We start from the raw sequence: 13,578 nt of genomic DNA, 5'->3' as shown, positions 1-13,578 counted from the left end.
CCCCCCCCCCCCCCCCACGCCTCCTTCTCCCCACTATGGTCATACCAAACCTGAACAGAGGAGGCTAGATTAGGTCAGTGCTCACAGCGTTCTCCTTTGGGGGCCCAGGAAAACTTGGTGTGCTCGGACCTTATCAGCTGAGACTGGTTTTATTTCCGGCCAGAAGTAGCAATTTGATGCTTTCTCCTTTTTGCGGTCTGCTAATACTGTACCTCTTTTAAAGATTCCAGTTTTGTCACTTTCTGTCACGGTACTGGGGAAAAGCCAGAAAGCTAGTTGGTTTGCTTCCAAAGCACAAACCAAGGCACTTTCTTCCGAGCTTTCTAGGGAGATGGGAAGTAAAACCGGATTGCTGGCTTGGGAGATCAGCTCCTCGGAAGATCATCCACACTCCCCGACGGGTTCCCTGCTGGCTGACTGTTACCGCAGAGGAGAAGCTGACCTGCCTTGCAACAGCAGGTCCGGGGAGGTCGGGACATGCGTCTCGCACTGGCGGAAGTGGGCGGTCACCGTGCGCGCCGCTCCCAGCCTCCAGAAACATGTCGTTGAACTGTAGCAGCCCTGGCACTTGGGGTAGAAACTGTTGGACTTCCCAGGATTTGAGCTGGGATATGTCATTTGAGGTTGAAACCTATAATACCTTGACTATAGCAACGGTTCTAGAAGCAAAAAGCTAGATGGGAAATGACAGGTGGGCTGTCGCGGTTCATTTCCAAGTTCCAGCGCAATCTGTGTAACTTCAGCCCTTGCAAGTCAATCATGGAAAAGTCACAATTTCTAACACCCCAAGATTCCAGCGAATGGAGCAAGGTCCCTAGGGAAATGGTGAGGTGTGAGGCAACAGCTCAGGCCGGAGCGTCCCAAGGGCCACACGTGGGCTTCTAGAAACCACGACTGCGTAACTGCTAACCTTATCAGGCTGCTCTCAACCTGGATTGCTTGAGAAAGGGTGGCTGGGGGCAGGGGAGCGGTAACGGATTGGAAGTGAAGTTGAAATAAACTCAGCTTTGGTGCCTGGGCCTTCAAAATGAGTCAGGACTGACAAAGTCAAGGGGCACGGATGTCCTTTGTTTTCTGCAAAGTGTTTTCAAGATGTTTTATCTGAGACAAACCTGAAACGAATATTTTTAAAGAGACAGCCCTGTCGCATAGAGCTCCCAGCCTTAAGATTTGCAGACGCGGGACTTCTAGTGGGTTCCGCTTCTCCAAAGTGGAGGGGGTCTGAGAAGGGCAGTCCCACAGTCTCAAGTGCCTGCCCACAGTGGCTCAGTCCCTCTGCCACCTTAAAATCCCTTTGGAAAGAAACATTCTTGGCATCAAGCAATCCTCAGAAACTGCCACCCTGAAAAGCTAGGTTTTCACCAAAATTTAAAACTGGAGTCTAACTACTTGTCAGGGAAGCCAGCTTTCTTTCACGGAGGAATGACTCAAGGGAGACGCTCCTCACCCACTCTTTCTGAGGCTGGCCCCAGGACAGGGCACAGCCGTTCTGTTCACACCCGACTGGTCTCTTGCCTCAGAATCCTGGGGCCTCTGGAACCATCCTCGAGGCAGAGCTTCCAAGCAAGCACCCTCCAAAGTGACTTCTACTTCAGACTACCGTGTTACATGGCCTTAGCTTCTAGAAGGCCAGATGTGACTGACCTTCTGCCTTGATCAGTTTCCCAGGTGACAGCAGTGTTAACTGTAGAGTCCGTGATGCTGTGGAACAGGATGAAAAGCAATGGTGCTGCCAACGATCGCTTTCAACTTTGTCAAACGGACCCCACAGACCCTTCTTTCCCTTGGAGATAAAGTGTCGTAAGGTCATGTCCCTGGAGGCCTGAGTAGACAGCAGTGAGCCACCCGGTTAGGAAACAGAGCAGCATCTTGAACACGAGGGACACGGGAGGCGGCAACGAAGAGGGGAGCCCATGGAGAGAAACAGGCATCCTACGCAGCCTTCCCCACATGCAAACACACGCTTGACATTTAAAAGCTGCCAAAACATTCCTGGCGACTCTTCTGTGCGTGAACAAAGTAACGGGCACGGGTACAAAGAACACCCGTGAGATGTAGACAGACCGTCTACCTTAAAAGGTCCTCAGTCCCAGCCTCGGGAACGAAATCACACACCCTCTGCCAGGAATGTGGACCCTGACCGGAAGCCGGCGGCCAGGAGCCAACGGGCCACATCCTTGTGTGGAGGACCCGGGCGAGGAAGGGGCCACGGGAGGGATGTGACGCAAACCCCCCTTGGGTTCCCGCCTCCGCTACCCGACCTCGACGGTAGGCCACAAAGCTGACAGACCAGTCTCAACAGCAAGACCCCAACTACCCGGAACACGGCACCGGCAGGTGCACACACGCGTGCTCAGGAGCAACCGCCCGTGGCTGGTTCGGGTCTGTTTTATCACAATTTTCTTGGAACGAATTAAAAAGCAGAAATGCTAAGAGTTCTCCCTAGTTGGAGGAGAAAAAAAAAAAAAAGCAGCCAAACCAAAAAAAAAAAAAAAAAGTGTAAAAACTTCAAGGTTGCAAGAAACTCTATCAAGAAACCAACAGCAACTGAGTAAGGAGCCTCAGGGGGGTCATGGTGGGTGAGTCGGGGATTGTCTCCTTCCCTGAAGGGAGGACTCACACGGGACGGGAGTGAGCTGCCGAGAGGTGAATGTACTTACGGGGGCCCGCATGGGGGCGGGAGTGAGCCGCAGTGAGGAGCATGTACTTGGGGGACCCACATGGGGACGGGAGCGAGCTGTGGTGAGGTAAGCACACCTGGGGGACCCGCGCGGGACGGAGTGAACAGTGGTGAGGTGCGTGTATCTGGAGGGCCCACGTGGGGGCAGGAGTGAGCAGCGGTGAGGTGTGGGTATTCCAGGCCCGCGGGGGACAGATCCACGAAGACAGCCAGCCACACAAGGAGGCTCTCCTCCTTCCCGGGGGAGACCCTGCCCGCCCGGACCAAGCAGCCGGGTGGAACTGCGCCGTCACCGTGCCCACAAGACCCGCAAGAGGTAGTGAAGTGGTTGCAAAGGTTTGCTGTGGGTGGGGGACTGGGGTGTGACCTCGGCCGAGTGCCAGCATGTCTGCAGACCTTCCCCAAGAGGACAGCGTGGACTCGCTCCCAGAAAGGCTGGTGGGCTGGGCCCCAGAGGCCCGCCGGCTCTTCGTCACTTGCACGGGGGCGACGGCACCGTGGCCCCGGGCTCTCCAGCTGCGAGAGCAGTTCTCACTCACAAGCAGGGACTAGCGACTAACGCTAGTCCCTCCTGCTGACCCGGGGGAGCAAGGTGAGAGCCCCCCCCCCTCCCCCAGGCACTTCTGTGCCTAGTGGGGAAGCGAGGACCAGACAGGGTGCTGCCCGCTCTGCCTGCAGCCTCGGGGCGCAGGTCACGCGTCTGCCGCCACCCACCTGAGGCACGGCTGCCTCCCCTCCATGTCACTCATTCAGGGGCTTTCTCTGGGATGATGGGCTCTAGGGGGCCGAGTAAAAGACCCTAGCCGGGATCTGAATGGGGCAATGGATGTTCCGTTGTCCGGTTTCCCACCAAACCATTTCAGTTAACGGGGCGCTTCCCTTCATTTTGCGGCCCATGTGTCTGGGAGCTGAATGCGTAGCCTGCTCCTCCCGCGTGGGCTTCACCTTTCCACCCCTCACGCCCCCCCCCCCCCCCCCCCGCACCGTCAAAAGGGCGCTGGCTCTCTTCTGGCCTGGCTGCCAGTCCTCGGGGAGCCGAGCGCCCCCCCCCCTCCTCGCCAGGGGGGCCGAGAGGCCTAGTGCCGTCCTTACCAACGCCTTCGGAGAGCCGGGCGCCCGCCTCTGCCAGGGTCCCGACTCCCACACCGCCCGAGGCCACGTGGGAACCAGCGCCGCCACCTTGGTTTCCTTCCCACTCAGGTCACCAGCAGCCTAGACGGCTCAGAGGGCCGCCTGCTCGTGCCAACCCCTCCCCTCCCCGTACCCTGAGTCACAGGTCTTGGTCACAGTGGCTGGGACTGACCTCAGATTTTGTACAAAAAGCTGGGGACGTAGTCGAACCTGAGCGTGGGGTGGCCGGTCCCGGGAGGCTCCTGCACGTAGTGCAGCTTCAGCAGCTCAGCCAGGTACTGGACCACCTTCGTGTCTTCGTTCACCAGACCCAGGTTCAGCTTCAGGAAGCTCGCCCGGCGGCTGGCCAGCAGTTCCTCGGTCTCCCTGTCGTGGGCAGGCAGGTGCAGGTGGTGGCAAAAGGTGTAGAGGAAGGCCTTGGAGCAGAGCTGGGTGAGCACGCTCTGGACGTGCAGGTAGTAGGTGCTGCCCCGCTTGATGTGGGTGCGGTGGTCGGCCAGCCGGGGCACCAGGGCGCCTCTGTAGAGGGGGCAGCGCAGGGTTTTGCTGTCCAGGTCCAGGATGCTCGTGTAGCGGCTGTAGCGGCTCAGGGTGTGGAGGGTGCCGGCGCCGGCTGGGGACGTCACTCTGAAACACACAGGCCAACGTCAGGAGGAAAGACTCGGGGCGGGGCGGGGGAGTCTTCCCGCTTCCAGGCCGGCCTCCGCCGGCCAATACTCACTAGCTCTTTCTGGAAGGCAGATCTGATCATGATGCTCTTCAAAGGGCTCCTCGCCACCCCCGTGACCGAGTTCAAGTGCCCTGGCATGGCCCACGGGCCCTGCTTCCTGTTGGCCTCTGAGGCCCCATCTGTTACATCCACGACTTCCTTGTGGCCACGCCAAGCCTTCAGAAGGGCCTCAAAATCACTGGCCTTCGTGCTCTGCCCAGAATGCCCTTCCCTTCCATCGGTACTTGGTTTATGGCAATTCGAGCCTTACCCAGCCATCCCTGATCCCCTCCTCTGCTTCCCTGCTTTCTTTGCTTCGTGACCCTGGCCAAGTTCCTTAGCCCTTCAGAGCCCCCTCTGTAAAACAGAGATCACTGGTCCTGCCTCAAGCGGTCACCGCAGAGACAAAATGGGCTGTGCTTAGGAGAGTGCCTGGCCCTCAGTATTACCAGCCCAGCAATGATCAGCGTGGGGACTGCCATTTAGCTCTTGTCTCTCCCACTGGACAAGGCTTCTGCAGACCCAGGACCATCTGATTTGGCCTCCTGCCCCACTGCCCACTACTGTGCCCATACATCAGAGGCAGGCAAGGCTTGTTCAGTGAGGGAAGGGGTCAGAGTGATCAGCCCTAGTAGCTCTGTACAATCCTCTAGATCAGGGGCGCCTGGGGGGCTCAGTCAATTAAGCATCCGACTCTTGGTTTTGGCTCATGATCTCACGGTTTGTGAGTTCGAGCCCTGCGTCGGGCTCTGTGCTGACAGCTCGGAGCCTGGAGCCTGCTTTGGATTCTGTGTCTCCTTCTCTCTCTGCCCCTCCCCAACTTGTGTTCTGTCTCTCTGTGTCTCTCAAAAAATAAATAAATGTAGAAAAAAAAAATCCTCTAGTTGAATTTTCCCAGAGAGTCACCCTGCAGTCTGGCAAATGTCTGCCTGACCAGAAATTTCATAGGCGGACACAGTTCTGGAATTCAGGGCTTGTGCCAGACCTGAGATACTGTGGACAAAGGGCTGACAATCACTCGGGACCAAGGTAACCTCCTATTTTTTCCTTCCTGGGTGCTGTCATCTTCTCGTGTAGTTAACAGCATCTACTACATACCAGGCAGTGACCTAGGGGCTGAACAGGCAACGAAGAATGAGCCTGGTCAGCTGGGAAGAAAGGACAGGCACACGGTAGGTACACTGAGTAGAGATGTGGTCTGGGTCTCCACGGGGAGGCCCGGGGCCAGGAAAATCCTGGAAGAACGGCCTCGGAGCTGGGCCTTACAAGAAAGGTGGGCTCCGAGAACCTCAGGGGGCATCCAGACCATACAAGAACAGGACCACAGAGACGGGAAAACAGCCACATGGGCCATGTGTCGTGAAAACCACGAGTAGAGCAGTGGGGTGGGGACCCCATCACATAGGCGATGAAGAAGCAGGGCTTGCAGGTGGCTCACTGGCTTCTCGGGGACACCGCCTTCTCAGTCCACTCCTGAGGCACCCTTACCTCCCTCGGAATGGGGCCCAGGCCGCAGGCCAAATGCCTCTTCAACCTCGGCACATCCAGCCCCCCGAGGTTCTGCCGCAGCAGAAAAAGCCAGGCCTCGCCCCGTCTTCCTGTCCCTCCATTCCAGCCACCTGTCCTGCTGGAACACCCTGCCTCGGCCCTGCCACTCCCAGGAGCTCTGACACCCCCACACCTACCCCTACCTACAGAGGTACCACTTTTTCAGAAGATGCTGCTCCTTCTAACTCTCCCTCCACCTGTTTCCCACGAAGCTCGTCAGGAGGCGAGCCAGCACGGAAAGAGGAAAAGCCCCAGGCCTTTGGGCCTATGCTCCGCCCACACCTGTCTTAGGTTCATTACCGCCCATCCCAACACCGGAGGCAGCCTCTGGACACATGTGGACACTGAAGCCCAGAGAGGGGCCGTGGCTCACGCAAGGTCCCCCAGCTAGAAAGTGGCTGAGCCAGGACGCAACCAGGGCCTCTACCCGCCCCTCGACCCCCCCACAGCTAGCACTCTCTCCCGTGAGTACTGAGCTCTGTTTTTCAAACAGTCCAGCGCTTGTTCCTGCTACCTGGAAGCAATACAATTACCCCTCATTTTGATTTCAAATGGGAAACCAACGTGAGTATTTACCCATCTCGTATACCCACGTGTGATAGATCTGACGGACGAGCATTTCCAGGCAGAAAGCCTACTTCAGTGGAAAAAAAATCCAAGGGCGGTGAAACCGGCAGTTTTGGGGTGAGAGTCTTTAAAAACAGATTATCATCTGAGCTGATTTTGGCTGGAGTCAAAGCACCTGAGAGGGGACAGACCCTCCTGGGTCAGAGTTCTCGGATTCCAGATTAACCCAGCACGGGGAGGATCGACCCCTGCCATTGCTGAGCAACCCATCCCTGGGCAGGAACTTCACGGCCACTCTTCTACTCCTCTTGAATGCTGGCCCTCAGACGGGCCTCAATCTGCCTCGCGGTTTGAAGACTGCTTCTGCCTGCCGGGCTGACTCACCACCTCTCCGCAACTCTGAGCATGTCCAAGGACAGGCTCCACACGGGGGCTCTGCAACATTCCGGATGCGCACCTTCCCCACAGCTGCACACGGTAAGCATCTTAAGCCCCACTCACAGACGTGTCCAACAAGCTTTGCGAACGGACGAGAAGAGAAGACTGGCCCAAATTCACACGGCGGACAGTGGCAGCGTCAGGACCTGAGCTCACAGCGCCCACTGTGTCCCTCCCTAACCACAAGGAACCACGACTCCTCGGGTTTTCATCTCAGAATGAGAATTTCATTCTCGGAATTCATACTGGGTCGACTGCTCACCTCCCAGGATTTCTTTGGGTGAGCGGTGGCCAAACCAGTCCCCACTCGGGTGACGTGCCCCCTAGGGAACAAGGCCTCCGACCCCTGCCCACCGTATCTCGTACCAGAGCGGGACCCTCTGGAGGCAGACGCTGCCAGTTCCCAGCGTGTGCGCACGTCCAGAAGGTCTGAGAAGCAGAGCAACGGGAGGCACGTCCCCCCCTAGGGAATGTCTGCAAAGCTCTCGCCTGTCACTTCTGATGGGTCCCTCGCCTTCACAGAGGGATGCTGAAAGGCTCTAGAGCCTGGCCGGGGAGGGCCACGCTCAGCGGCCGCTGCCTTGGCCCGCCTGCCGTGAGTCGGTACGCATCCCTGCGAGGTTATCCGAGAAAGGCTCACAGTGATCAGGTACAGACCTGACGCGATGGGCCCTTCCACACCTGCTGTCACGACGCAGGTCTCGTCAGCTCCGTGTGCAGATACAAACAGGCTCAGAGGTCAGGCTGACAGAGCGGTGACAGAGCTGGGGCTGGCGTGGGGGGCCCCATGAAGACAGCGCCTGTCCTATCACGGGGATGCACCATGGCTGACTCACCTTACAATTCTGGCAGCAGGCCGGATGGCCGGCATTTAACAGCCGCCTATAAACTTTTGGCAAATGGTCATTCAGTGATCCAACCCTCTCATCTGCTCAGGAGGGAACAGAGCCTCGCGTGGAGGAGTGACCTGTGGCTAAATACTGGTAGGGCCGGCCGGGGACTCAGACCAACTCGAACCCTTTGCACCTCGGGGAGCCCGTCCGCCAGCTACTCTCTCGCACCCACAGACTTCATTACTGGATCACAGCAGGTGTTCCAAGGCAGACCAGCCTAGGCCTCAGAATCCTCAACACAGCACTCCAGCCAGGTACCCAAGAGAGCAGAGCTGGTGTAAGAGATGAACTTCTTTTGCCGTTCTGGCACATTCTAAGGAGGGAATTTCAGGGAAAGCAGAAAGGGCGACACTGTCCCGAGCCTGGTCCTGGATAAGCGGGCCGTCAATAGATTGATGTGCGTTTTAGATTCTCCCTCTTTATTTTTTTTTACTTTTTTTTTTTTCAACGTTTTTTAATTTTTATTTTTGGGACAGAGAGAGACAGAGCATGAACGGGGGAGGGGCAGAGAGAGAGGGAGACACAGAATCGGAAACAGGCTCCAGGCTCCGAGCCATCAGCCCAGAGCCGGACGCGGGGCTCGAACTCACGGACCGCGAGATCGTGACCTGGCTGAAGTCGGACGCCTAACCGACTGCGCCACCCAGGCGCCCCTAGATTCTCCATCTTTAGAGGTGAGTAAGTGGAAAGGTCAAAGGTTGGGGTGAAGGGGTCAGTTGGAGAAGAGGTGTGTTTAAGGGACACCGACGCGTTATTCCACCAAGACAAGTAGCAAAGACAATCCATGAAAAGTCCTTCCCTTCCTGCAACAGATGGGTTAAACCCGAGCATAGGGCTGGCATCAGCCGAGGGACAGGATCCCGAGAGGAAGGACAAAGCCCACAAGGGCACCCAATGCAGCCCTCTAACTCCTGATTCTGCATCCACAAGCAAGGACTCAACTCGGTGGTTTCCTGTGTGGCCCAAGGAGGGGACTGTTCCAGGTGTCTTGGCCATGTCATACCAAGTCCCCGTGACACGCTGGCAAGCCCACCCTCTTGGTCACTCAAGCCAAACACCTCAAGCCTTCCCCAAGCACCACTGTCCCTCATTTCCCACACTTCACTAACCTGCCCCGTTGGTTTTCTTAGAACACACGATGCACTTGCTGTTGGAACTCTCCTCCCTGTTCAGCAAGGCTCTGGCCACCCGTCTCTGCTCCTGAACTATGAAGTCTTCCAGGGCAGCGTCCTTGCTCAGGTACCCCCAGATGGTACCCCAGCACCCGCCAGCGTGGCCAACGAGCCAAGTCAAGACGGGGAGACAACACTTGCTTGAATCTCGGCACCACGACCCCGGGGAAAGCCTAACGCAGCAAGGGTTAGAGTGAGGGCCGGGTGACTTCTGCAAGAGGAGCAAACAGGGCAACTCGGGACACGGCGACCTCACTGATACCGAGGACCTCAGCAGAAGGCAAGACGGAAAATCGGAACAAACGGTTGCTGACTGCAGCGGGGCAGAAATTCCTTTTGCTCTTTCCATGTGACGTGGGAGGTGCAGGCTGCCTGCGTCAACGCCTCTGTTTTACAGATGTGCAAAGTGGGCCGCTGGCAAGAGGATGAGGGCACACCCTGAGGGAAAGAGACCCTTACACCAGACAACTTGTCAAGCAGTATTTGGAAAAAAACAAAAGAGAGTCTACTAAACCTCCAGTAACTTGGAGAAATGAAAGAGCATTCAAACAAGAGAAAGTAGAAATTGGGCCTTCCATTTCCTTATTATTTAAAAAAAAATTTTTTTTAATGCTTATTCATTTTTGAGAGACAGAGAGAGAAGAGAGAGAGAGAGAGAGCGCGCACAAGCAGGGGAGGGGCAGAGAGAGAGGGAGACACAGACTCCGAAGAAGGCTCCAGGCTCTGAGCTGTCAGCACAGAGCCCGAAGCAGGGCAGGAACTTTCGAGCCACCACGAGATCATGACCTGAGGCAAAGTCAGACACTTAACCAACTGACCACCCAAGCGCCCCTTGCATTTCCTTATTAAGACAGACTTCTAAGTTGGGGGGGGGGGGGGGGGGGAACAGCCTTCTAGGGTGAACAGGACAGTGGAGTAAAAGCCACTGGACCCCTCTGATGTCCCCGTCGCCTGTGATGGCTGCCATCTTCTAGGAATACCACAGACCTTTCTCAGAAGCAGGTCTCTCAATCATTTATACCATAGTGTGAATTTGAGGATCACCAAGAACCTGAGATCTGGAAGTCAGCCGTCCCCCAACGCTTGCTGGTATACCAGATAAACTCCATGTCCTACTGAGTCAGAATCTCTTGGGGGATAGGGCCCAGAAATTCACGATCTAAACAAATTCCCCTAAATAATTCTGACCCGACAGGTTGCAGACCTCAGTTGGCAACCACTTAGGAACCGCAACCCCTCACGGGAGGGACAAGGAAAGAGAAGACCAGAGAAACGGAAGGACGTGCCCAAAGTTACAGAGTGAGTGCTGGGGGTCCGGTCTGGAAGCCAGGTCTCCCGATTCTGGCCCCACCACGCGGACGCGTTACCCTCACCCAGAGGGATGGATGTTCAAAACCTCGTCTTGCTTTGATGAGTTTGGGGGTGTAGGCAGGTCTGCAGGCGTAAAGGTCCGTCTCTAACTGGACAGGGCCCTTCCCCACCCCCGGTTAACAGTTACCTCTGCAGGCCGATCAGCTTCCACTTCTGAAAATCTGTGATGTGCAAAGGAGAGGAGACCCAGTGCTTCACCGGTTTGGCGTGACGGCTGTGGTTGGGGACAAAGATGGACAGCGCCGTCACGAGCTTCCTCACTATGGCCTCATCCTCCCCCAGGACCACAAGGGTCCTCCCGCTGAGCAGGGAGTAGATGGCTGGATGGGCAAAGGGGTACTGACGGATGAATTTTAAGGCGTTCTGGCCAGCCCTCTTTTTATGCCTCTCAGAAGAGGGCCCGGTGGGATGAGCAGAGGAGGGAGTCCTGTCTGAGCTGGTGGAGGCTATACTGCTCATATTACTGGTAGTGTCCGAGTAGTTGTCCAGGCTGGTCTTACTGACATCCCGGCTAGCCGGCAGGCGGCTCGGGTCCAGCTCAAAGGCAGGGAAGCCTTCAGAACTGTTGTCTCGGGAAGGGCTGGCGTTTTCCCCCGCAAAGTCCACATGGAACCCCTGGTCTTTCTGCCTGTAGCGCTGCGGGGGGCTGCTCACTACTCCGTCCGGGTCAGAGAGTGTGTGGGCTGGGGTGGAGAGGGGCACCCGCAGACTGTCACTCTCCTTCCCAATGCAGCAGGAGGAGTCCGTCTGGGACAGGGTGTTTTCTAGGCTGCCCTCCTCTGCCTCAGCCAGCTCTGGCGGGCTGATGCTCGCCTGGAAGTGGATGGCTCCCGCGCTGTCATCTGCGTACGATTCTTCTTCGTTAATGGCACTTGGGTAGCTGGCCTTAAAGTCATCGGGGATGAGGGCCTCAGAGGGGCAGGTGCTGAGGACTTCGATGCTGTCCTCGCTGATGGTCCTGTGGCTGACTGCTTTGCTCCGGACCACCTGGGGGCTCAATGGCACCGTGAGGCTGGCCTGGCTGTCAGACTTAGACAGCACAGAGGTGGACTTCTCCGTGCCCAGAACCTCGATGCTTTCGCCACTGCTGACGCTCCCTTTCATATCCGTATCCAGGCAGTCCAAGTTTTCCTGGGGGTCAAAACTGCTCAATTCTGTCACCTCCACTTCCTTGTACTCCTCATCCCCAAGTTCCTGCTCCATCTTGATCGGCACAGACTCCACACTGGACTTGTAAGAACCGACGCTGATGAACACTTGAGGAATCGGACACTCTTCCGGAGACCTGGAAGGCGGCCTGCCTGGACTGGGCTTAGGGGGCGCGCTCTCTTGTTTCTCTACCATTCTGTCGTCCCCCTCCACAAAATCTTCAAAGAGGAAGTTTGTTATGTGCTGTTGCTTTAGAAGCGCTCTGTCAATCTGGCTGGTCAGGAGGTAGCACAGGTCTCCTCTGAACATGTGCTCTATGTGGCTGAGCTGAGCCAGGGTCTGGGTGAAGTACTCCGTGTCACAGAGCTCTTCCAAGGTCTTCAGCTTCTTGTCAAAACACTTGGTGGACTTTGCTTTGATGAGTTTGGGGGTGTAGGCAGGTCTGCAGGCGTAAAGGTCCGCGTCAGCCGACTCATCAGGGTTAGAGGTAGTGGCTACCTGGTCGGCCTGATCCCGCGTGGGCTCTGTCTCCGCAGAACACAAGGCAGACCCCTTCGACTTCCGATGAGGGTATGAGCGGATCTGCTTCAGCAGATCTTGGTGTTCAATTATGGACTTCTCTACACTGGCCAGCTCGTTGGCTTTCTCAATTGCCTGAGATGAGTAAAAGCCCTTGTCGTTGGCCTTCTTCTGGATCTCCGTTTCGGTGTGCAGCACTGTCCTGGTGTAATCCAAGTCTTTCAGCTTTTTTTCAAGTTCTCCCTCAAATGCCTTCCTGTTGCCCGTCTTCAAGCACTCAGAAGCTTTGGAAAACTCGGCTGAGAGCTCCTGAAACTGCTGCATGATTTTGTGCTGGTCCGCTGAGATATAAGCCATGCAAAAGGGCCTCACAAAGCCCCGGGCCTCCAGGTCGTACAGGGTAAGGTGGTGCACGTAGGCAAAGGCTCCCTCCTTGGAGTCTCCCAGCACCACCTTGGAGTCCTCCACAAAGTTCAGCTTGGGGTAGGCAGAACCCGGGGGATGGCCCACAAAGGAGGCCTGGTAATCCACAGACATGATCCGCAAGGAGAAGTAATTGAGATCAAAAGTACCAAAAACTTTGGTGTCATTGGGGATGGTCAGCAAGGGTTGGGGGCCCACCTGCTCGGAGAACTCGGAAATAAGGATGAAGTCCCGAGAGAACTTGGCCCCGGACAGTTTGGACCATGGGTTGGCTCCTTGGCTGGCGAAGGGGAAGAGTGGCACCGAGTACTCCTCGGGCAAGGCGGGCTCATTGTAAGGCTCCTCCTCGTACTCCTCCTCTTTGGTGAAGGCCACCACGTCAGGGGCGCTGATCATATTTCCAGATGTATGGAGAGAACATTGAGAAGAAGTGAGAAAGAATGCGGGGTAATCAATGCAGGGAAGCCACGCCTCTGGAAGAGGAAGCAAAGTCCTTGCGGTCTTCTTTGCGCCCTCAGGGGTACTAGGCTGTCTCTCGCACACTCGAAGGCTCGAACTCCCACAATCCCGTCAGAGATACAGCTAACTCTTCCAGAGCCCCGAGGGGCCTCATGAACTCCGCAGGTCCGGAAGACCGAGTAGGCGGGTTACTCTCCTTCTCCTCCTCCTCTGGCGAGGGCGTCCGGCGCAGGACACCTGCAGCGAGGTCACTCGCACACCCGAACCTGCCGCGACAGCAACAGCCCAGCCCTGAACCGGTGCCTAACGCGGGACTACGGGCCGCCGCAGGGGCCAGTCAAGCGCTGCCGCCCCCACGGCCCGAGGGCAGAAACCGTCGCGGCTCCTTGGACGCCACAACCTGGAGCAGGCTACCGCGGCGCCGCCATCTTGGCATCACATGACTCGCGGTGCCTTGCGCCGCGTGACCCGGAAGCGTCCGCGTAGACTTCCGAGCGGGAGAGAAAAGGATTGTGAGCG

The 13,578-nt window shown here is 56.8% G+C and overlaps 1 protein-coding gene across 1 annotated transcript; it reads right to left on the bottom strand.

The window, feature by feature from the left end:
* Positions 1-24: 24 nt before the first annotated feature.
* SMCR8 (SMCR8-C9orf72 complex subunit) lies at positions 25-13,533 on the bottom strand. Its single transcript, XM_049636878.1, has 2 exons — positions 10,637-13,533; positions 25-4,438 (listed from the first exon to the last, which is right to left on the bottom strand). Exons 1-2 carry the CDS (start codon positions 12,994-12,996, stop codon positions 3,985-3,987), a joined length of 2,814 nt encoding a protein of 937 aa, XP_049492835.1. The 5' UTR covers positions 12,997-13,533; the 3' UTR covers positions 25-3,984.
* Between the last annotated feature and the right edge of the window lie 45 nt (positions 13,534-13,578).

The sequence above is a fragment of the Panthera uncia genome, chromosome E1 (assembly GCF_023721935.1).
Source record: "Panthera uncia isolate 11264 chromosome E1, Puncia_PCG_1.0, whole genome shotgun sequence".
Classification (NCBI taxonomy): Eukaryota; Metazoa; Chordata; class Mammalia; order Carnivora; family Felidae; genus Panthera; species Panthera uncia.
Note: the sequence above shows the minus strand (reverse complement) of the source record. Positions and strands in the feature narration are given on the sequence as shown.

Bases quoted from the DNA above. Each gene is read 5' to 3' on its own strand.
- SMCR8 (XM_049636878.1), bottom strand. From the start codon at position 12,996: ATGATCAGCGCCCCTGACGTGGTGGCCTTCACCAAAGAGGAGGAGTAC. The intron at 4,439-10,636 runs GTAACTGTTAAC...TGTGTGTTTCAG, and splicing joins AAGCTGATCGGCCTGCAGAG to AGTGACGTCCCCAGCCGGCG.